The 24,677-nt window shown below is 42.2% G+C and overlaps 1 protein-coding gene across 2 annotated transcripts in view; it reads left to right on the plus strand.

The window, feature by feature from the left end:
• The first annotated feature begins 4,691 nt into the window (after nt 1-4,691).
• Nucleotides 4,692-24,677, plus strand: part of gse1b (Gse1 coiled-coil protein b) — a 165,554-nt gene continuing 145,568 nt past the window's right edge. Inside the window, exon 1 of one of the 2 annotated variants that reach the window (XM_032504582.1) lies at nt 4,692-7,595. In XM_032504582.1, the coding sequence (XP_032360473.1) occupies nt 5,088-7,595 (2,508 nt within the window). In that variant the 5' untranslated portion in view covers nt 4,692-5,087. The remainder of the gene's footprint in view (nt 7,596-24,677) is intronic. The other variant, XM_032504573.1, reaches the window with a different exon arrangement.

Below are 24,677 nucleotides of genomic sequence, written 5' to 3' on the forward strand. Positions count from 1 at the left end.
AGTAATGGCTTTTCTTTAGCACAAATTGAATAATTCTTGTTTATAAATTAGACACTGAGTCTGTGTTCAACTCAACAATGGCTGCAGCTGAGACTATTTGATCATGTGTAGACCATGTGTTAGTCTTTATCCTTATCTATAACAATTTCCTAAACACCATGACCTCCTGTTCCAAGCAGTTAAATATTTGTCATTATGATTTGGGTCTTACATGAGGATCCTATATACCTCCCTGTGTGTCCACAAATACAAGACAAAGTATCCCCAATCACCAGCTTCATCGTGAAATATTTTAAAGAGAGTAGAGTCCAAATTAAGCAACTAATCATTACTCTTACTCTGCCCACGAACAATTTCTACAGCCATCAAATGATTAAAATAATATACAAATATGAAAATGATGTTGAAACATTGACATCACCATTGGAGCCCAGAAGAAACAAAGGAGGAGGAGCAGAGACACACATGAAGAAAAAAAGGAAGAATGGAAAAAGATGAAAGAAAAGGGAAGTAAGGCACTTTTTAAAAAGAAGCTGTGACTGAAACATCAGATCATGCAGTATTAACAATATGAAGAGAAGTACCGTTAAGCTCTCAATGAAGCAGTGGTCACTACTGTACCTGTCTCTGAGTCATAAAATAACTTAAATTGAACAATCCATTTGTGGCCTACAAGCAGCTTGTTATATCTGTGACCATGTTTTGTAAATTATTTTCCAGTTTGAGCATGATTTTAATACCACAAGTCCATGCATAGTGTTAGAAGATGAACTTGCTATAATTCTCCCATGCTATGCATCAAACATCTACTTGGGTTAAAATTCTGGAACTGCTGTCACACTGCTTGAAAAAGGTAGTTATTGTAAGTATACTTATATTCTTTCTCACTCCTACTGACATATCCAGTTCCCAGGAGGTCTCTCTGGTGAAGTTTGGAGTCCAGTGGTCTAACTGTAAAATAATGCCTCCCAGATGGCACTGAAAGCCCAGACACATACAGGATGACATACTTTATGCTTGCAATGCACACAAACAGTGATTTTTGACTGCAGAGAGACCTGCTGTAGGCCTACAGTATCTGTCACAACCCTGAAACATCAAGAACAAACAAGGAACACAGGCCTTTAAGCACATTCATACACACATACATATTTGCAATGTGTCCGTGTGTGAGTTGTGTGTACACTCAAGCATGCATGTTTTGTCTGTTTGAAAGTTTTACATTGTCTCTATAGGTGCTATTGTTACAAACTGGCTCATGGAATGTGACAAAGATTCTTATAAAGTTAACACAAATTAACATCTGGAAATCAGCAGTGTCAGCAATGCATGGATGTGCAGCGTATGTGTGCTGTGGAAGTGTTGAAGAAAGCAAAAGCAAAAGCAAAAGAAAGTGATGCAGGGTGGATGCCACCAGCTGTAGAAAAGGAAAGGCAGCAGAAAGCACACGGGGCAGCTTATATGTATAGCCCAATTGCCCAGGTGAAGCTTAGGACCCTCCACTGTCAACCTAGTCTTTTGAGGTAGGCCAGGACAGCCTCCAACACAGTGGGAGGGGAGTCATACTATTATACACCCACTCCACAGACACACTCACACACACACACACACTCAGCGCAGTGTAGTGCCCTCCTCCTGGCCCTGTTATCACCTCCTTCTGCCAAAAATCCTGGAAGCCCGACTCTACTCTACAAGAGTATTTTATTCAGATCGCTCTCCCACTGCACTCCCTTTCTCCCCTTGCTAACCCCACCTCAACACACACATCCCTCTCTGTCCCCCCTCCTACCGTCTCCCTTTTCACTCTCCTCAGCCCGGAGGGTCTGTCAGAGAAGAGCAATTTCCATTCAGCATATGAAGAGCATTACAGCAGATACTGTATCTCATCTCACATGAGAGCTATAAATGGCACAATTTCAGTCATTGAGAATGTGCACACACAGATCATTGCACACACAGGAACTTAAAGTAATCTGGGAGGGTCTGAACATCAGTTACAGTTTTTGATATGTAGAGTATTTTAATCTGGAGAGACTTCACAAAAATAGACACTAGACACTGGTGGAGGTGGTGAAGATAGTAGGCTGATGATCTGGATGATGGTATGTGGAGAACGACCGGGCACTAAATGTGATGGAGACTGGAGGTGAATGGGGTGGAAAAGGGTCAAATTGGTTCGTACCAAATGAGAACTGACAGCAGCAGAGAGGAGAGACGATTTGTGAACTGATAGAGTAGAAGCCAGACAGCGAGAGACAGAGAGATTGTGAATGAATGACTTTTGCTAAGCTTGTTTGTGCTGCATTGTGTGTCTTAAATGTGTGTTTGAAAGTGTGTACATTGTGTGTAGTTTTTCATTGACATGAAACAAAAATGAAAATTGTTTGACCTGCCTCTGTAGGTTCTACAGGCAGGGACTCTAATGATACTGATACTGAATGATAAGCTCATAAGAGCACAGAAACAATGATGCACACTGCAGGCATAGTGGCTCCCAAACTTTTTCTTTGAGTGCCTACAAGCTCTATCTTTCTCTTATTTTCTCTCCTCTCACATACTCTGCTTATACTTGCTCACTTTTAGTCCTTCTTCTGCTCAACTGTGATTTTGCCTGCATGAGCTTCAGTCTGACTGGCTGGAGGATTTCCCAGATGATGCAGTACCAAGATTTGACACTACAAGGCAGTGTTGTAAATCTGTTCTGACAATTAATTCATTAATAGAATAACTAATTTAAAACACCTCCACTAATACACTCTGATACACATGTTGGGCTATACTGTGTCTCTACTGTCTGTGCATATCTTCTCTCTCACCCTCTATTTGCTGAGTGCAGGCATCTCATTCTTTTCAGTTCTCTCTCACCCCCTCCCACTTCTTGTTTCTGTGGGAATTGTCAGTAGAAACAGGTCAGCATCACTCAGGAATGCCTTTTTTTCTGTGATCTTTCTTGGTTACCATGCAGAAGAGAAAATAAACAGATATTGGGTGGGCAAGGAGTTACAGTGGGGCTAGGCAGTATCATTTAAAACTTTCCTAGAGTTCCAGGTTGGAAGGCTGAGCCAAAAGTGTAAATTTGTCTTCAGGGGACATGGTGACGATGAAGAGGGTAATGGATGAAGGGAAGGTGAAAATGGGGAAGTGCAGAGGTAGTAAGGTAGAAGGTAGTCTAGTCCATAACTCTCTGATATCAGTATGTCACAAGACAGTAGGCCTGGAGAAGCACATAGTGGAACGGACAGACATAACTGTTTATGTTATTGTTAGATGACGTGACGTGTTTAAGGATTGATTACTCAACTTGCTGTCTTGCCTTTGTCTAAGATACTGGAGTGGGAAGGAGACGGCATTAGTGGTTGTAAATATTGTGTATGTGTGTACATGTGCATGGACTGAGGAGGATATCCAGTGTGTTGTTGGGTCTTGAGCATACACTTTGTTTTTCTTTACATCCCTCTCTTTCTAACCGTCCTTAAGGACCCATTCCTGCACATTATAGCACACAAAACAGACTGATAGATAGATAGATAGATAGATAGATAGATAGATAGATAGATAGATAGATAGATAGATAGATAGATAGATAGATAGATAGATAGATACAAGTTGCATTTTTTGTTTCTGCTGACAGCAATAATGGTTGCAAATTGGTTGCAAAAATGTCTATTTTGGTGTAATAAGAGAGAAGCTGATGGTCAAATTAGAGTTGTTTCAGACTCTCACATTCCTTCTATCAAACACTAGCCCATATGTCATATGATTTTCCTTCAAAAGTGGCTCTCTTTTATGAGGCTGCAACTTGCGGAGCATTTGGACAACTGTTGCCGCAGCCATATTGATTGAACTTACAGCCCTTGGTTAGATCTCCAGTACATTGTAAATGTTCTTGTTTACTTTCCCTGATTGATACTTTTTAGTAGACCTTTCATAGATTTTTTTGAAGTGGGCTATCTTTTTTTCCTCACAGCACAGTTTTTGGCAGGAAGCAGCCCAGAGGATAAACCTTCAGCACCTGTCACCAATTAGCCTACACACATCAAACTGCGGTTAGCTACACTGCACATGATATAGGTTTTACTTAATTTTCATATTTGTTCAAATTAATTAACAGTAAATTCAAAAGGAATCTCTGTAGGCTACTCTTTGGCGATGCATTACCTGAGGCATGAATATGAACACATTATCAATATTATCTTGCCCAGACATCTTATACAGTGTTGCTTACAGTTATGATTGTCTTAGTTGTCCAAACAAACAATTGTACCATAATATGTAGAATAAAGAACTATTGTACACTGAGAACAGATGAAACACAACAAAAATGATAGAAATCTACTGGAAGAAAAAAAATCACAGTATGTGTTCCCTTGTCGGTTTTGAGACAAAATTGATAATTCATTTGCACAGTTTATACCTTCTCACCCACAGGCAATCGACTTAACAGCGTCTGATACAAAGCAGCTCCGAAGTTTTGCTCTCAGATGATTACCTACATGCTGTGGGTCTGTTTATTAAATACACGCCCCTGTGCATGTTAAACTGTGGATGTGCTGTGCATGGTTAGTAGCCTACTATGACGCATGGGCAGCTACTGCAGGAGTGTGTGCTCATGATCTCTGCAAAACTATTAGTGGGGGCTGGCAGGGGGTGGAGGTTGACTTGGGGTATCGGAGCGGGTCCCATGAATCGGGGATGGCGCTGTGTACAGTGTAAAGGAGTTTGCAGCCAAAGTTTGCAGCGCAGGCAGGAAAGTTCGCTGGAGAGCCGACCCGTGATCCCAGGTTCTTTTGTCATATCAGCGGACTTCCAGGGCAAACATGCGGACTACATACTTCACTGAGCTATGACTTCTGTGTCGTTTCGTGGATGTTTTAGAGTAAATTTCTCCCTGTCCTTGAAAGATAACGGTTTCCTCCACGCTGTCGTTTCCGATGGACTATATCGTGCATCTTACCATCCAGTGAGTAACTTAGACTAGCAGTGATTGTATAGTTTCCTGACCTGCAGATAAGTGTTGAACATGAGCATAACTTAGCATAACTATTGACGTTATACCATGTAGCCTAATATTTGGGTGTTTAAAAACAATGAACTCCTCCTGTGACAAGGAACTGACACTTTTATCTCGGAAACACCGACTCATGGCTGCAGCTATGCCCGGTGAGGACAGCCCATTGCCCGGCAACACTTCCAGGGCTGATCGGAATGGATTAGGGGGGCTGGTTTACTGTTTCATATGTGGAAGCGGAGTTTCACCAGGAAAGGAATTGAGGTTACAAGTGACATACCAAAAAGAGAGGGTTCCGTTTTTCCCGTTTCTACAAAATCAGGAGCCAGCCCCGGGTGCGTGTGAGGTGAGCCCGGATGGACATACGCTGGTGTGCGCCGTGTGCCACTGCTTTCTGACTGAGCAGTGGAACTCCTTCGAGCGGAGCAGGACGCCCATTGAGAAGCGCATGTACTGGTTGAAACGACCCTATCAGTGCGACTCTCGGCGGGTCCCACAGGAGTGGAACATCTCGTATGATCTGGAGAGGAGAATTAGTGTCAGCAGCCAGAACTACGACGGGGGCGCAGAATCTGATTTCTCGTCTTTTTCTGAAAACGACAACATATCAGACCAGGAGATGGATTTCTGCGACAGAGCCGGTATGAGCAAAGACAAGTGCCTGAGAGCATCTGGCAAATCACCAAGAGACAGTAGCAGGAAGAACAATGTCATCAGTGTTAAAAACAGCCCGGATTCACAGCGGGCAATGCGCTACCCGGTGGGTATTTATGGGGCGCAGGGATCGCCAAAAGCGGAGCGTGTTCTGCCAGGGAGGCGCGGTGCTAAAATTATGAATAATGTCTGTCAATCATCAGAATCTCTGGCAAAGTCCCAGGAGAGATTCCCTCAGCGATGCTATGACAGTCCTTTCTCTGACACACCTGTGCAAGACAACGGGGTCATTATGCGCAACAGGCGATGGCTGGAGGAGGGGAATGTCAGACATGCGGAGCTGCGTCAGCTTCAGCGTGTTGCCGACAGCAGCTGTGCTTCGTCCAGACATCCATCGCTGATGTACCGAGGAAGGGGCGAAGATCACCCCAATACAACTCTGTCATCTGTTGGCACCGCTGCTGTCACCACTAAATGTAACATGGCTGTTTCTAGGGAGAACAACTCTGACAACTCTGATGAAGATGAGATTAACATTACAAGTGATGATGACCTAGACAAGCATGATAGTAAAACAAGCCAAAACACCCAGTTTAGAGCTGTCAGAGACCTTTCAGGGAGAAAGTCGCACCTCACTGTGGACACCTGTTCAGAGGAGTGTGTTTGCTATATCTGTGGCACTGGGCTCAGACATGGCCGTTTTAAAGTCAGTGTTCAGAAACAGGAGAGGGCACAGGGCGAGCCCTTCTTTCCCTTCCTATGGCTTCACTCCCCTCCCCGGGATGCAATACCAATCAGTCCAGCGGGTACAACCCTTGTGTGTGGCAGCTGCCACACCTCTCTCATGCAGCAGTGGCAGAGCTTTCAGCTGGCAGATGTGCCTGTCCTCCAGCGCCTGTATGTAGTCCCCCTCAACCAAGCCACCAATTCTCTCCATCCTTCACAGTTAACTCCCACAGAGTCCATGGAGTGCATAACTGAACCCAAGGCTTCCCATGAGGCCTGTTTTCTCTGTGGTCAGTATTGTGAAGGAGATATGAGAGTAGCATATGCACAGGCTGGTGTTGGCAAGTCCCGTGGTGCAATGTATTTTCCTTTCATCCACATGTTGCCTTGCCCACCAAATGCCCAGGGGGTGAAAAATGGCCGTGTACACTGCTGCCCTCAGTGCCATTTAATCCTGGAAGAGATCTGGGGTGCGTATCGACTGAGCCTTAGTGAAGACCTCATCACCTCTGTCAGCTCCTTTCTGGTCAGGTACCACGCTGCCATGGCCATTGAGGGGTCTGGACAAGCCCATTCCCAGACTGGTGTAGCCTCTCGCCCAGGCAGCTCGATGACGGTGTGTTACCTGTGTGGAGCTGAGCTGTGTGCAGGTGGAGAGTACCAGCTGCATGTCAACCCGCCTGGGCGTTGTGGGGAAAGGGAGCCTTTTTTCCCCTTTCTCACAGTCCACCCTCCTGCTCTCCATGCCAAGCCAGTTGATGCCACAGGCCTGGTGTCAGCTTGTAATCTCTGCTACCATGACCTACACACCCAGTGGGCCCAACATGAGAGCAAAGGCCTGGGTCCCTCCACCCCATCTACCTCTAGTGTATCCAGTACCAACCCCCAGCCACCCAGCTCCCCTTGGGCCCGCCAGTACAGCTGTGAGGCTTTTGTGTGTTTCTTCTGCAGGAAGGAGCAGCGCAGGCAAGGTAGGCTGTGCGCTGTTATTGTGGCAAGACTACCTGTCTTCCTGTATGCACCTCGCAGCACACGCACTCTCCTGGTGGATGATGGGAGGAGGTTGGTGATTGGCTCATGTGTGGAATGTAAGGCCATGGTGCAGGTGGGACAGAGCATGGAGCAGGACAGGGATAGGCTTGGACATGGAGCCTCAGACGGGGAGAGAAGAGAACCAGAATCAGCTTTACCACAGTCTAGACATAAGGTAAGCAAACTGCCTGATAAGACACACAGTCAAATCTTCATTTTTCCCAGTGTCTTTAAATTTATCTAAATGCATTCATAAGCTTGGTTAAAATAACAGTCTCCCATAAGCTTTTAATCCCCCCCCCGCTACATTCCCACGATGCAGTGCAGACTGTGTATGCCCTGATACGACCTCTGAGTCACATGGCAAGGGATGATTTTGACATTTTGTATAGTGGCATTGGTGTGATAAAGAAAGCGTAATCATTGTGATGCAGTTGGTGCTTTGTGTGCTTTTGACAATTTTTTGGTTGAATAAATAGGGAGTAGTGTGTGTGTGTGTGTGTGTGTGTGTGTGTGTGTGTGTGTGTGTGTGTGTGTGTGTGTGTGTGTGTGTGTGTGTGTGTTTGTGTGTGCGTGTGTGTGCGTGTGTGTGTGCGTGTGTGCCTGCGTGTGTGTGGGTAGACTGAAATGATTATTTGGGCTGGTTGGCCAGCACCGTTTAGATGAACAATGACACATTTTCATCAAAACTTACTTCTATAACCACCAGAGGAAAACTCTGGGGGTCTAATGGCCAAGGCCAGCCTTGTGTTTGCAGTGTCCATGTGTGAGTGTGTTTATTTGACCAAGCATGATTCAATACGTCTCAATGCTGAGCTGTTTGTTTTGGTTTGAGCATGTTGAGGCTCTTAAAGAGTATTTTCAAGAAAGTTAGTTTAAAGAAATTCTTAAGTTACCATATTTCTTTTGATTACAACAACCATAACACAAATGCAAAAAGAAATGCCTACCCTGCTAATTAGGCCTCTTTTACTTGATGTCTCTACCTCATTTCCTCCAAATACATCTGCTGTCATTCTGTTGCCAGTCCCTCCAAAAAGCCTGTGACAGGAATTTGAACTGATTGTTTTCATTGTTTTTCCTTTTTCAATTTCATTTGTTCACATGCATTATTTGGGGTGATGCCAATGATAACATAGGGCACAAAGATAGAGACTCAACCACAATAAGAAACATGACTTACATTGAATTACTCTACCTGTTCATATATGCCCAGACATTCCTGATGCATTCCCATGATGTGTGTTATTAATTAAATACAATCCTGAAATAATCAGAAGAACCACAACATTCATGCACAGTATATATTGTAATGTAAATGAAATAGTCTTATTTATATCAGTCAAAATTACAAATCTGTATTGATATAATTAGTGAAACATTTGTTATGAATATTTTGTTAAACAGTATAGTTAAAACATATTGATGCATTTGGAATAACATACATGATTGATGAGATCAATATAATTAGTTATTTATGACTGATCCCTGTTGTTGCTTTGAGACAATAATCTCCTGAGTGAGTAGCAAGGGGATAATGTGACCCCCCCACCCCCCACCCCTGTCACCTGTACTGCACACTCAAACTAATTCTGGCTCCAGATCTGCCCACACTTGGCTTTTTTGGCTGTGGTGTGTTTAAAGACTTTGTACATTGCAACAATTGTGTGGTGTGTTATTATTGTAATGCCTTCCATTCATCTTTATGACAAAGTAATGCATGTTAACACTGTAATGAGGGATTTTGATGGAGGAAAGATGCTTGCATAGGTGGTCCATATGAGCCGGCTCAGGGAACAGTACATCTACACCTCCTCTGAAGAGAGATCATTCTGTAATTGTTTGCTTTCTTGTCTTTTTATGTCTCCAAAGTTGGTTTCTTTCCATTCCTCTTTCAACAACACACATCAAAGTGTTGCTGTTAAGAAGATAATAGCAGAATCCTGCTTTTCCAATAGCAGAGAATAGAAGTTGGGAGGCTGCGGGGTTATATGGGGTACCAGTGTAGGGCAAATGAGGATGGTGATATTGTTGATAAAGAGCTGAGGAGCATTTAGACAGCCAGTTGGCTCTGTGAACAGCTCTCTCATGCAAACAGACACTGACTGTCCAGCAATGCAGGACACGTGAAGAACATCTGTGGATGCCATTCACACCCAGCAACCTCAGTATGTTGCACACTCACACCACCTGTCACACCAGTTATCCACCTAATTTTCTTTCTGTCTTTTAAAAAAGTGTTTGACTGGTCACTCGTATGCACTCCAAACTTAAGTTTATTTGTCTGAGAGTATAATTATGGGACTAGCTTTTCTACACACCAAGGTGGGGCTGTCGTAAGGAGTGTGGGATGAGAGGGGTGTCGGGTGTAGGTTGGGTTTCGTGTGATAATTTTGGGCTGGTAGGGTTGCAGGTGGTACAGCCAGTTTTGGCCTGAGTAAGCCAGTGACCTCATGGCTGAAAAAGTGCCAGTGTGTGTTTCTGTGGAGAAGGGGAGGTGTGAAAGAGCTGCGGGGGAACAGGTGCTTTATCCTCTAGTGTCATGCTATATGCTTGAGAGGGTCTGTCATCGCTGGGATTTGGGCTGTCAGGAGGGAGTGCCCATATGGTTCCCCTTAGCACCGTGTGTGCCTGGTGGAGGGGATTGTTGCACAACGATAAACACACATTCACCTACAGTTTTCCATTTTATTTTATTCTTGTTTTTGTGTTGTACTGCAGTTTTCCTCAAGGCCCCAAAGTACAAAACCGCAGATCAGGGACAGTTCCAGAATTTTATGATTGATGTTAAAAATTGCAGAGACATGACCAAGACCAAGACAGAGACAAATTAAGTCAAAGGCTAGAATGAGATGTCATTTTTTTGTCATTATACAGCTCGCTATGGTGTAAACATTATTGTGCAGGTATGAATGCTTATCTTGTGAAGTGTGAAAGGGTGGATGGTGCTGTGCTGTTTGTTTCCCCTGCTTGGTAAGAATTAGCGCATGAAATAAAATCTGCCACAGGACATTCTTGTAGTTAATTGTAACACACACACACACACACACACACACACACACACACACACACACACACACACACACACCACACACACACACACACACACAAGAAACACAAGTGGGTGTTTATCATGTTCTCTGTTCTGCTGCCGTGTGTTTAATTAGTATGTTGGACATGACCTTTGACATATGTGTAAGTATAGACCACCAGCCGGCGTCTGGGGAGGGGCTGCTGGTGAGCAGGTCCTTCACTTGCGCTCTCGGTAAAACAGATGTCCAGGTGTTTGTTTGGTTTTATTCCACAAAAAAAGTCTTACATTTCACAAACACAAACAACTGAACAAATACATGACAGACCTCATCACAAATCAGGACTAACAATCAATTAACAACCAAACATCAAAAGATAAACTAAAAATAGAAAAAGAATGATAAAGAACCATTAAAACTGTTGCATGCATGTAGTTGTGTTATTTTGAAGATGGTTTTAATCATTTTCATCTATTTTATTTTAATATTATTTTATTTTATAATACTATCTATATTGTAGGCTGTCTATATAAGGGTGTTTATTGTGTAAATATGTTTTTATTATTACTATTATTATTATAACTAATTATATTTTTTCTATTACGTATAATACTTTCTACATATTTTTTCTCCTATGTCTATTTAATGCGTATTTGTGTTATTCTGACGTGTGCACATTTTTTTTTTATTTTGAGCTGCTGTGGCACAGGAATTTCCCCTGTGGTATTAATAAAGTCTATGTCTATGATTAATAAAGTCTAGCTTATCTTAATGAGATGGCAGCAGGATCGCAAACTTAAAACACAGACTGCCATAATGCCCTTGCTATTCTGAAGTGCCTTTGAGCAACACAGTTAAGGTCTTATTTATTTACAAAGTCCTTTGTGTCTAATTTCTGGCACATTCTGCACGTACAATCAAACAGATGCAATGACGTAGAAGTAGTTTGACTCTCACTCAAGGTGCCCCATGTCTCCAAACAGGCAAGTGTGCTTCCAAAGTTACCATCTTTTCTCTCTTTGTTTTACTATCCATCAAGCTGTAGCTCAGCACTGAAACACTGTGTGGGGCAATACAGGGAGGTTGTAAAAAAACTCCCTGCTGAAGCCTCATATTAAGCTAAACCTTGGAATGCCATTTTACTCTAAAGAAGGCTGTATGGACAGGGAAAATACATATGGGCATGTATGTCTTGAGTTTAATGAATATGAACCTATCCTTTTAATAGGTCACATTACTGTCTGAATATTCTGCATCATAAGGTAAAATTCAAATGTGTGCAGGTAGAGTAAGGGATTGTTGTGTGGAATCACTTTTTAAAACCTTTTTTTAAGTAAAAAAGTGACATATGTAGACAGACAAATCGGAAAAGCAAGACCAAATATAGTGTGAAGAAGAAATGATAGAATACTCCAATGCTTAAGCCCTAAGTAAACTGATTAAATACCGGCGCTGCATAACTTTGTTGTTGTAAGGATTGGGGTTGATTGCATGCCGTTGATATAGATGTGTATAACTGAAGTGTATACCTACATCCACACTCACCCTGTAGTCAACAGTGTGTATTGTGCTTGTACAAGGACATAAGGGACTAAAACAGCAAACAAATCAATCATTAGTCTAGTCTTGCAAAGATAAATAACTACAAAATTGTTCGTAGATAACAGAACACACAAAGCCTCTCTTGCTCATACACACTCATATGTATACATGTGCGTATACAAGTGTGTGCCTGTATCCATGCATAAATGTTTATTTTTGTATGGTGGTCTGGTAAGTTTTTCGAGTGGATGATTATTGTTGATCTGTTAGAAGAGCGGAGACAGGTTTCTGTAACCAAGTTCAATCATTCAGTTGCTGTGTGTGTAAGAGAGGTGTGTATGTGTGTGTGTTAACATTACGGATACTGTGGCTCATGTTTTCTGTTTCTGTGCTGATGCTGCTCCTTTGTGTGTGTGTGTGTGTGTGTGTGTGTGTGTGTGTGTGTGTATGTGTGTGTGCGCATGTGTGCAAATTGTGTGTTCATGTGTGTTTGGTGTTGATTGACTGTGACAGGAAAAACATGCTAGCATCTTGACAGTGTCGCCAAGGAAGATTTATAATGCAGTGAAAGAAGAAGTGAGGGCAAATTTAAACATCAAAACTGGCTGTGAAGTTGAAAAAGTAGAGAAAAATGATCCTGAGTGAATTATTGGAAGAAGAAGAAGAAGAAGGAGAAGGAGAAGAAGAAGAAGAAGAAGAAGAAGAAGAAAGAGAAGAAGGGAGGGGAGGCTGAGAGAAGGTGAGGGGGTTAATGGGATTTAAATTACAGCCAGAGGAAAAAGGAAAAAGGAGTCCCATTCTCATCAGTTCATCATAGAAGGAAATATTACAGCACGCTGGCCGCAGAGTCTGTTCTACGCAGGAACAGGATTCTATTAAAACTGTGTTAATTTGAGGCATGTGAGGTGGTGTGGTCTAAACATTGTTAGCTGTTGTTATGTGTGCCTGTGTGGATAAGTGTGGGTTTAGACAAAACCATTTGTATTGCACACATTCTGTAAAGTTCATGCAGCTATGCCTTTCCACTCTCTTCCAGCATTGTAGTCTAAAAGACAGCCTTGCGTTTTACCGGGAATCCTCTGGTATTTGAGGGGCTTAATTTCAAAACTGCCGGAGGTAGGATTTGATTAAGTGCTCAAGGCTTTAATCGCGCTCTTCCCGAAGGCATCCCTCGGCGCTTCATTCTTGCCCATATCTGAATGAAGAGATCAAATACTCTGTGGAGCAGATAAGATGGAGGTGATCCAGTGTTTCATTCGTTTTCTCCCCTTTTATGTCTCAACCCTGCAAAGACTTACCCATAAACAAGCCTCCCACTGTACTAGTTTGAGAGATGCCTCAACACCCCAGACCTGTCCCATAGCTCTCTGATGTCCCTGGCCACCCAGATGGTGTGTGCCCTTTGACAATGCAGGTCCTGGCCCTCATACTCTTTATAATGGCAAACGTGCTGTTGAAGCTCTATGTCACAGCCCTCAATATTGGAAAAGAAAAGACTTTGATCTTTGATACAGTTATCCTCTTTCACTGCTGGCATACAGTACATACAGTACATATAACCATGCCTGCCCACTATCCATATGTGTCGTGGTTGTATTAAAAGAACTCAATATAAAGTTTCAAGATGGTGTCCTGTCCATTCATTCCAATGATGGTTGCTCACACAGAGCATATGCCAAACAGTGATCTCTCTCCCTGCTTTTGTGTTGTGTTGGCTACTGCACATCAGTTTCTCTGAACCTGCCAGACCTACAGACTTTACATTGAAGTAACGTCAACAATATAAAACCAGCTTGACTTGGCCCTGAAATAGTTTTTACAAACAATGAAAGAAAAAATAATAATACTTGACCATGACTTTACAGACGTTTACCTATAATGGTTGTCTGTAGGGAAAATGTTTTTTGTTACAGTATCGTGGTTGGTCACTGGGATAAATTGGGAGCATTATAATAACTAGACCTAACTACTACAAGCTGGTGCCCATTCATTCGAATGAAAATTTGAATAAAAAGTTTAAAAAAAGTTTTTTTCGGTTCCGGGTTCTGGCTTTGTATTAGTGTTCCTGCCACACTCACCCCATGTACTTGCATGTCCCGCATATACAAATATCCTTTATAGGCTCTGGAAAACTTAATGATAATAACAATACTAGCTTATTTTGTTTACAGTAGGAGGTGGCCTGTCAACAGTTTTACAAATGTGTCTTTATAATAGTTGTCCATGTATAGGTAAAGCTTTGATGAATTCCTGTTGCAGTAACACGTTTGGCCACTGGGACTGACAGCAGCCAGGCTGAGTTGCAGGGCCATTCAGCTCTGTTGATACATTGATGACATGTGGACGTGGCTAAACATTTAATTTATGAGTGTACTTGTGAATGTATGGTTGAAACAATTTTACATGAAATTATTTTATGTTTCAAGAAACAGCAGGAAATACTCAATCTGATTATATCTGTATCTAGAAGAAGTTTAGGTTTTTCAAACCCCTGCCCTTCCCCCTTGGTTTGGTCCAGTTCTTGTACCCTCTAGCTAGTTCTTTGCTGCTACAAAAGAAAACACAACCAGCGACATACATAAAGGGAGAAAATACTCAATTGCTGTTAAGGTGGTGAGTACTCAAGCTTCCTCACCAATTTATATACTTTTTTGTTTAAATTTTTAGAAGTAGAGTTTGTTAGCATTGAATGTACTAGTAAGTTTACTTGGTTAGCTTAGCTAGTTAGCTAGCTTTCAACATGGCTTCCTACTGTAGACTGTAAAAATGAACAGTCTGCTTTCTACTATTAGCCCGCCATGCTATTAGCCTGACATAGCTATAGCAGAGAAACACCTTAAGTTTGTGGACATTTTGAATTACAATATTCAGTTTTACGCAGCTACATTTCAAATGCATATTACTTTACTTTACTATCTTCATGGTTGTTCTAAAAGTTATTATACACTGGCAGCTAAAGATTCAACAGTTGTTAGCTAGCTATCAATCAGGTTTTTTGAAAAGATTATTTGAAAGCTTCTCATATATATGATAAAATGCTGCTGTGGTTTCAAATACTCTGACGCAGGATTTGCTTTCTGTGCAGGGCTAAAGTCAGTCAGCCTTGATTGCAATTTATCTGTGCCATTTTATGTTGAATTGTGACTAAATGCATACTGAATTGTCTAGGAGATACCTCTCTTAAGAACAAGAAAACTCTGGTTTGCATTGGTTGTTTGCCACAGTTTATCTTTGGGTCATTTGTAACTTTTGTTGACACTGGATGACAACTGGTTCTCAAATACTCTCAATTTGGTTCCTTGAGGTTTGAAACCCTACGCTCACATGCACTATAGGTGCGTTTTTTAGTTAGTTAGTTTTTTTTGATTGGATCTCCTCTAAGAAGTTAAATGGTGTTGGCATGTACAGACTGTATGTATACTGTATACCGTATATATACGTATATGTATGTACATAAAAAAACCTCCTTGGATGATATAAAGATCATCCAAGGAGGTGAGAGGGCAGTCAATGATCAACCCTTTCCTCTCTGCTGCAGTGCAGCTGGCAAACCAGATGAAGAGATCTAATCAGCCAAAATAACTGAAAACACCTGTAAGGGTGTGCATGGTCTTCTTGCTAAAGCAGCAGCATGAGCCTTTAGCTCACTTTCTTGCATTTTCCCCGCTGTGACCTCTGTCTAATTTTGACATCATATTATGAGGCAAAAAAATCTTAATGTCATCTGTAAAACTATGCTAGCGAGTCATTTTGGCTGGCTAGAATTCTCTTGATTTGATTATTGTAGCTAACCAAAGGGTAATGCACATCCACTAGCCTTATGGGAGGAAAGGGAAGCAGAACACACACAGTAGTTGTCTTCTGCCAATCAGTTGTAATGTCATTACATGTTAGTGGATGGCAGGAGTAGTCAAAAGTCAGTCAGTGAAACAAATACAAATTGTTAATTGTGTCTGGCAATCTCGGAAAGGGGAACAGAGAGGGCAGTGTCCCTTGGTCCCAAAACCACGGACCCTGCTGTGAACTGTTTTCATAGTGTTTTTATGGGTCCCATTTGGCACCAAAATGTGTGTATGCAATGGTCCAGGTTGGGGACAAAGTGAAGTCAACTACGTGTGAACTATTAAGCTGGGCTCTTGTGAGAACCAAGTGAGTCGGAGTACAATGTTTGTGTGATGTTTTTGTCTATTGTCTTTTCTATAATACACTTTTCATTGGTCTGCTTCTCTCCCTTCTTTCTTGGCTCTTTTAAGGATTGGGCTGTGTGCATCAATGGTATAGTGTTGACTAAATCACTCCTTCTCCTTTTACCCATTTCCTCTCCGATTCCCCCCTTGTCCCTGCACTTTACATTTTGGGACATCCTAAGACAATTACAGTATGGAACCAAACCTATATATAGTAAATAACTACCTGCACTGTGAAGGGTTCTGTGGACTGTACTCCATGGGCGCAGCAATTTAACCCACAGGTTTCTAAAGAGATGTTTTGAAGCTTGGTTTTTCTGCTTGCCACCATGTTTGTCTGTTATTATAGTCAGAAAATCTGAATGTCCAGCAACCAAACACACAATTAAGAATTAGATATGTTTTACATGAAACGTTTATTTAAAAATTGCTGCAAAGATGCACATCAGAAGCAGTGACATTAGCTTGAGGTACTGATAATCTTGTGTAAAAGTAACTGCAGAAAATGTGAAGTGATGTTTCAGTCTTTTTGTAGTAATTTTTGTGCAATATGAGTTTTTTGGGACCCTGCGTTGGCTTCAGGATCCAGCAAATTTACTTTATGATGAGGAAAGGACTGTCCTAGCTCTCTACATAATTAAAAGACCCTTCTGTCTATATTACTCTGCTGAAAATGTTACCATTGTTTTCTTTAAGTGTATTTGTGTAGCTGTGTTGGAGGAAACCTTTTTTTTCAAACCTTTTTTCTTTTCTTTAGTCTCAAAGAATGTCAATGTACTATTTAATAACACGTTTAGGTGCACATGCTTACACCCTGAGGTTTGTCATAGACAATTTCTATACTGTACATTCGCTTTGTAGTAAATTGTTCTGTGTTGCCACACTGAAGCCTGGCATAGCGTGGCAAGAGGCCAATACGGATGAGTGTTGATGCTGTAAAGGCTGCCGTGCTATACTGCCCTGGAGTCTGTGTTTTACAATAGTAAACCTTGTTTGACTGTGGTAATTATAGAGGACAAAGTGTAATGTAACTATAGCTTAACTCTCTCCGCCAGCTGCCCTCTGGCCATACACACACTCCCCCACAGTCATGTATGTATGCATACATTTGCAGACTTGTACTTACATACACACATACAGTATGTAGTTGTTGATCATAATTTACATACTGTTCAGAACAGCTGCAAATGTGTGTGTTTGGGCATATGTGTTTGCCAGGTGGTTGGGAGCACTGGCAGGTGTTTGCTCTCTTGCTGGAAAATGCAGCTGGATTGTCCCACAGCTGTGTGTGCGTGTGTGCACGCGTGTGTGCACGCGTGTGTGCACGCGTGTGTGTGCGCACGTGTGTGTGTGTGTGTGTGTGTGTGTGTGGTTCTGCACCTGGACACAGCTGGAGTGTGTGGTAGCACAGTAGCTAATAGAGGACCTATTTCCATGCCAGACATTTAACATGTAACTTATGCTTTTAGCTGACTGGATATTATTCATTGCTAATAAATGCTTCTCATTAGTCTTGCTCTTTTAGACCTCCCATGTGGTACTGAAGGTCTGTGTGAATGTGATTCTTTGTTCTTAGGGTCTTCCTCCTCATATCCCACTTTGTTTCACTTTGCTCTTGCATCTTCTTCCTGCCTTCCTGTTCAAAGTCAACAAAGTCGTTCATTATTTTGTCATAAACACAAGGACCTCTTGCCGTCCCTCAAATTTGTTTAACGAGTTCGGCGTCGGGCCTTTGGCAATGTCTACAACTTTAGGTTTGCAGTACATGTGCATAACAAGCTTAATGGGGTAAAAAGAAGGAAGACTCACTCTCACCCTGTTGTTAAGACAACTGGAGATGGAGCCAAAATATCCCCCCCATAGGTGGACTAAATATAATCCACAACCTTCCTGCCCTACACTCAGCACACAGACAACCACTGGCTACGACCAACCGGCAGCTAGACAGCTTCACCCTCTTTCTGTCAGCGAACCAGAGGAGAGATAATGATCAGCATTACTAGTGATCTTCTAGGAGCATATTTTGGCTGAAGAAGACATTCACTCCTTGGATTACTCCCTCCTTCCGTCAGCACCCCCAAGTCCTGGCCCTGCCAACCCCCACCCCTACACATGCCCCAGCCACCTGGTCTCTTACATTCTCAGCTTGTCCTGCCAGCTCCAGGACAGCTGGGAAGAAGGAGACAGAGAGGGACTTTTGGACTGAGCATCCCATGAGGCTACTGTAAAGATACCTCTGGAAGAATTCAGTTCACCGACAGTAGCCCTGACACATTTATTATTGTGAGGTCTCTACTCTGTGTGCTAAAAGTAGATCCTCAGATCGGAGTGACCACAATATGGTGGCATTTATGAAGTACACTAATTGCTTTCATATTACTTTGTACTGGTATCTTTAGCACTTGCCTGTTTAAAAAAACTGTCCATAGTTGTCTCTGTTTAAATTGTGTACACAAGGTTAACATTTGATAAAGACTTGAGTACAATCCAGTTAGTAATCTGGAAGATCATGCAAACAAAGAAAGATTAGTCAGAGGGTTAGCCAGATGGTATAGACTTCAGATGCTCTCATCAGCCAATCCACAAGTGGACACAAACATAAACATGAACACAAATGCATGAACACACACAAACACACAAACATAGTCAAGAGTTACAGGGACTTTGTAAATAGTTTCCATGGGGGAGAGTCTCCCACATTGACCATCCTATGAGTCAGACACAAACCGATACAGTTAGTTTCTCCATCTGTGTGACAGATAGATACCACAGATACTTCCCGAAGGCCTGTCAATATTTATTTGTTGCTTTTTGCTGCTGTCCCTTTCAAGTATGCCATTTGCACTGTTGCAATGTTACTAATCTAGATGTCATATGGCTGTTTACCACTGCTGATCATGTCTGTCACTTATTGTCTCACTTATTGAAAGCATGCCTAACCTAATCCAAGGCTAGCAAAGGATAGCAGTATGCTAACATTTGACCTGCCAACTTGGTCAGTGGCATTTCCCACATGGTCAGGAGTTGTGTGCAATGTGGACCAATGGGCTTGTCACGGTTAATGTGCAGAGCCCAGCCTCAAGCCCACAGTGAAGTAGCCAGAGTGGTAAGCCACCAGAGTAGAATTAACGTGTTGTAAATGATCTCTAAGCTCCTTGCAGCTGCACAGTTACTTACTGTACATGATGATAACAAGGTGTTGTATCAAGATTTATTGGCAGCATTAGTTTTAGTTTAGATCCTTTACCAATAAAGTTAGAGTGAAGAATAAGATGTAAAAGTCCAGTGTTTCCTTCTCAAAGAGAGCCCCTGTTATAAAAGGCTTAAGTTGCTATGTAACCCCACAGAGACAGAGGGGTTCTAGATGTTTTTATGTTCTTCTCTTCAACAGGGGGCAATAAAAATAGCGCTTGGCTCAAGTTAGGTGTCAGAGGTCTCCTCCTCTCTCCCATTTTTTTCTCTTTCTTCTTCTTACCATCTTCTGTCCATATCTCTCCTTCTCTCCCCTGTCCCCCATCACCACAGTCACCCCTCTACCCTTCCTTCTTTCCCCCTTTCTCCCCTCTTTTTCTTTCTCCATTCCCCCCTCCTCTTCATCTTTCCCTGTGGTATTAGCAGGGCCACATGTTGCCGCGGCCTCTCCTGATGGTGTGAGCCCCATGGCAGGCCCTGGCTCCAGGCTGACGCATAGCTGTGTGTGTGTGTGTGTGTGTGTGTGTGTGTGTGTGTGTGTGTGTGTGTGTGTGTGTGTGTGTGTGTGTGTGTGTGTGTGTGTGTGTGTGTGTGAGGCCACTAACACAGTAACCTGATAGTGGTGCGGCTGAGTAGTACGGAGCGGAGCAGTGCTGTGATTTATCCCGCGGGCCCAGCAGATGGCTGCAACAGGAGTTTGTTTAAGTTTGCTTCAGAGCCGGGCAAGCAGCCAGGAGCATAGAGAGGGCCTGCCGAAAAATGTTCACCGACTCTGGATGCCTAACCACACTACTCCCCCTCTCCTCTCCCTTCTGCCTCCCCTAACCCCTCACAGCCCCTCAGTCCACACACGCACACACACACACACACACACACACACACACCACACACACACACACACACACACACACACACACACACACACACACACACATACACACACACACACATGCTCTTGCAGACTTACTGTCGCTACTCTCCTTTTAACCCTCTCTAATTTCTTTCTTTCCTCCCATCTGCTTTACACACATGCTTACATACATATGCCTACACATTAGTTTGTGCATGCTTCTCTGTTCTGTTGGCAACATCCCTGGTGGAGACATGATCTCACACCTCAGGACGGGGCATCAAAGACTAAGGAGGTGTCCATTCTAGTGGGGGTCTTCTGAACAAAACCATATGACCAACACTTTTCCTCTCACACTGGAAAAGAGAACTATCTATCTTTCAAAAACACAGACAGAAGTGCACATGTACAACCATGCACAACTTTGCACTGTGCACACAAAGCACATGGTTTATGGTTTTGTTGTCCGTGCACCACCTTTCCCTCCCCTGCTCTGATTCAAGGTCTTGCCCTCTGTTGAAGGTGATGACAAGTCCTGTCCGATTGCCTCAGGTCACCCAGGTGATAACTCTTGACCTCCCTCTTCACACATTAGCCCCACTCTTTCTACCTTATCTCTCTCTGGTCCATTCCTGGTCTTTTCCTCTCCCAGTTCAGCAACAAAAATGTAAGGTCACTCACTATGCCTAAATCAGATGAAGCAAGCACACATCAAAGGAAGACACAGTGAAGTCAATGGACACTTTTTGAGACTTATTCAGTGTGCAAATTTGGAAAAGGTTTTTTGTCAATATATTGTCAGGTGCCAAAGATTGAGTAGCTGCTTGAACTTGGATTTTTCAGACTCTGCTTATGTACTGTTTATTTTGTTTGTTTTGAGATATTATACTTTACCGACCACATAGTCTAATGCAAGTCAATTCCCTCTCTGTATAGTTATAGTTGTCTCTGTAATGCTTTCATCAAATATCTTGAGAAATGAGAAATCATGCTTTTTTTAAATTGAAATATCTAAAATTAGTCTTTCCACTGTTACTTTTAACTAGATACTTTTATTTATTTATATATATATATATATATATAACTTGTCTATCTATATCCTGTGTGTGTGTGTGTGTGTGTGTGTGTGTGTATGTGTGTGTGTGTGTGTGTGTATAGTAAAAGAGTTCTGTGTGTTTATCTTTTTATAACTGCGTGCATGTGTCACAGCATGACTAATTTGTCTTCTTTCTCAACATTATTCTGAACATGAACAAAAGCATACACATAAACACACTCATGTTCCTTATTGTTTTCTTTTCTCCTCTAATTGATTAAAAACATCCTTACTGTGGACCCGTTTACAGTACTGAGATAATTTCTTCCCTTCAGATTATCCATATTTACTCCGTCTGGTCTCTTTCTCTTACTTTTGTGTTTATTTGATCACTTGCTGCTGTAGTTTCATTTTCACCGTCTCCAAACCTCTGTCCAGTGTCATCAGTGCCTTTTCTACCTCGGAGACAGCAATTTGACTGTTTTGACTAATAGCCCTATAATACTGATATTGTCATAAGGGATAGCATGAATAAGGTCTAACTAACATAGACTGAAGTTGTGCAGCACTAATCTCACACAAACAATGGAGTGAGAGGATGTGCTTGTGGTCGTGTGAGTGTGCATGTACTGTATGGGTAATGTGTGTTTGTATGTATGTATGACTAATTGCGGAGGCTGTCAGGGCCATTGTGCTTTGGCTCAGATCCTTATTTCCTCTACATCAACATAAGTCATTACTGCTAGTTGTGGCTTTAGGTCAGAGACACACAGCTGAATGTTATCTGTGTTGTGTAAGCCTATTGAGGCCAACAGTGATATGTTTGGCTTCCTGGATGTATCAAATGCTTACATAACATATAACAGCTTTCTTGAATTTAGGGTTTCATACTTTGTCCGATCTGTTGGTGGACAGTGTCGTAGTATAAGTATGGAGTCTTCAGCTATAAAAGAGGGCAATTTAATTGATCATGATAATACGTTGGTCTTTGTAGTTTTCTTAGTGTAGCCTTTAATATTTGTCTCCTGGATGAAAAATGAAATGATGCTGTGAACATTGGTAGATGACCTGTGACATCACCAACCAATGTAAATTTTAAGCAACAGATCAGTACCCATCTCGTACCAACTACACTGTGCCTCTGTCTATTAAATTGACAAGTAAAACAATAGCTTTAGCTTTTTTAAAGACAAAATAACTATAGTATGCAATATTTGCACTGGTTACTATAGTAACTAATTGAACGTGCTATCACAATTAACACTTATTATCCCTGCAATGTTTAGGGAGACCTTTCTGTGTGGCCCACCTCTCTGCTATTGCATGCATGTCTTTTTGAAAACCACTTCAAATGCAGACAAGCTACACATCAAACAGAAAGGACGAAAAGAGGAGATGGGTAAAGAAGAGAGAATTCTTTATTAGGCTTCATATCCGCCTGCAGCTCTGCTCCTTGAAACCCTCGGGAGATTGGAAGTGAGTAGGTCACAGGTCAGGTTGCTTAACAGCCCACAAATGAATATTTATCTGTCAAGGTTACACAGTTGAGACAGTTGTGCCAGACTTATTACCTTACCTAAGCGTGCTTATGTCCACTCATTACCTTCATAGTTGGCAGCATTTATTTAGTATACAAGATTCTTTATTTTTAGTGAAAATTAAAAGCTTTTGAAAAAGGCTCTTATCATAGAACAGACTGAAAATTAAATACTTCATTGTCCAGTTGTCCCTAGTTCAAACCAAGACATACAGGTTTTTAACTGTAATTGTAAAACCAGTCTGATATTGTATCCTTTTCATAAGCCCATTACTTTGTACTGTTAAATTTTATGACTAGATCTGTGAGATTCATTACTAGTCCTCCTAGCAGTCTTTTACCATACATGGTTTTGTTACTAAAATAATCTTGTGTCATCTTGGATCTCTCATCCAATGTGGCTCAAATCCAGTCCTCTGCAGATCTATGAATGCAGTGACAATGGCAAAATCATGTGGATCTGTGTGTATTGTGAATCCTTTAGGGAATGCCATTTATAAGATCTTATTACCCATGTCCTCACTGCCCTGTGTATATGGTAACACTGTGTGTTTGGGCCACGGCAGATGGGAGGGTTTTGCATGGCGATTGTTGCCCACCTGTTGGTTTGCCTGTGGAAAGCGGTAAGCACTGCAATTTCTACAAACCAGAGCCTCAGTCAGACAGACGTTGGCCGAAGATTGATCAGATGCTGTTTGACTTCCACTCAATAAGGAACATGTGTCCTCAGTGCTGGACTGATTGCAGGCTTTTGGATGGGCTTCCAGCCCCAGAGGTGTCAGAGTTGTTCAGGGTTGTGTGTTTGTGTGCACACATGTGAGAGTGTTTTGAGCACCAAAGCATCTTGAGTGTGAGTATCTGTGTAGATCAAAGCCTTCTATCTCTGTTGTTTTGCAGTACTTGGCTGAGTCAGTGTGTGTGTGGAGTCTGAGCTGCTTTTATGGAGTGTTGCTGAGTCGGCCAGTGGCCAGAGCTTACATGCATTGCTGTGGTCCTGTTGGATCTCTGTGATAGGCTGTTAAAGCGGATTGACAGCCCTGCTTTACAAGCTGCTATGCATCAACCCTTAGACCTGCTGCAACCGTGGGAACACAGACACGTTTGTGTTTGAGTATGTGTGTGCATGTGTGCGTGTGTGTGTGTGCGGCAGAGTCAGTGAGTAGTGGGGGTCAGTGTGGAGCAGGCACAGGGCCTGCTGTTGAATGATACGGCCTGCTGACCTTGTAACCTCGAGCTTGCTGTGATGAGGTCATCTCAAATTACACCTAGCCAAATGTTCCCTGTCTGCTAGCATCTAAACAGGAAGGTCTACCTCTGGAGCAGAAACCTTTTTCTATCCCAGTGATGGATGATGGTCTTCTGTCCAACAAAAGGACAAACACACTCTTTTGAGAACACAGTGTATTGTTGGGAATCAGAGGCTAAATCATAATATATCACATGGTATTACCATACAGGTTCTGTTTAACTTTAGAAGGAAAAACCCAAATTTGCACATAAAAATTGCAAAATCATGAATCTATCAAATTCTGTAATTATTTTCTGCATTATAAGGGGCTTTCTGTTCCATAGAGGTTTATAGAAAGCAAAGATGATACAGTGTACACCAGCATTAAGTAGATGAAAAGGCTACATGCCAATGTTGCAGTAAAAGCAAGAGACACCTCTGCCTAAATATCACAACAGACCATACTGGTGCCTGTATACCAAGACATTCTTAATTGCTTGACTTGTACCTGTACTTGTACCTGCCAAATGTTTGTGGTAGGTGTAGTTTAGGTGGAAAAGCAGGTTTGCCCATAATTGTGGATTGGTTTGATACCTTTTCTCCATGTGTCAAAATGTCCTTGGGCAAGACGCTGAATGCCTAAATTGCTTCCC

This window comes from Etheostoma spectabile, chromosome 1, assembly GCF_008692095.1.
Source record: "Etheostoma spectabile isolate EspeVRDwgs_2016 chromosome 1, UIUC_Espe_1.0, whole genome shotgun sequence".
NCBI classification, from domain to species: domain Eukaryota; kingdom Metazoa; phylum Chordata; class Actinopteri; order Perciformes; family Percidae; genus Etheostoma; species Etheostoma spectabile.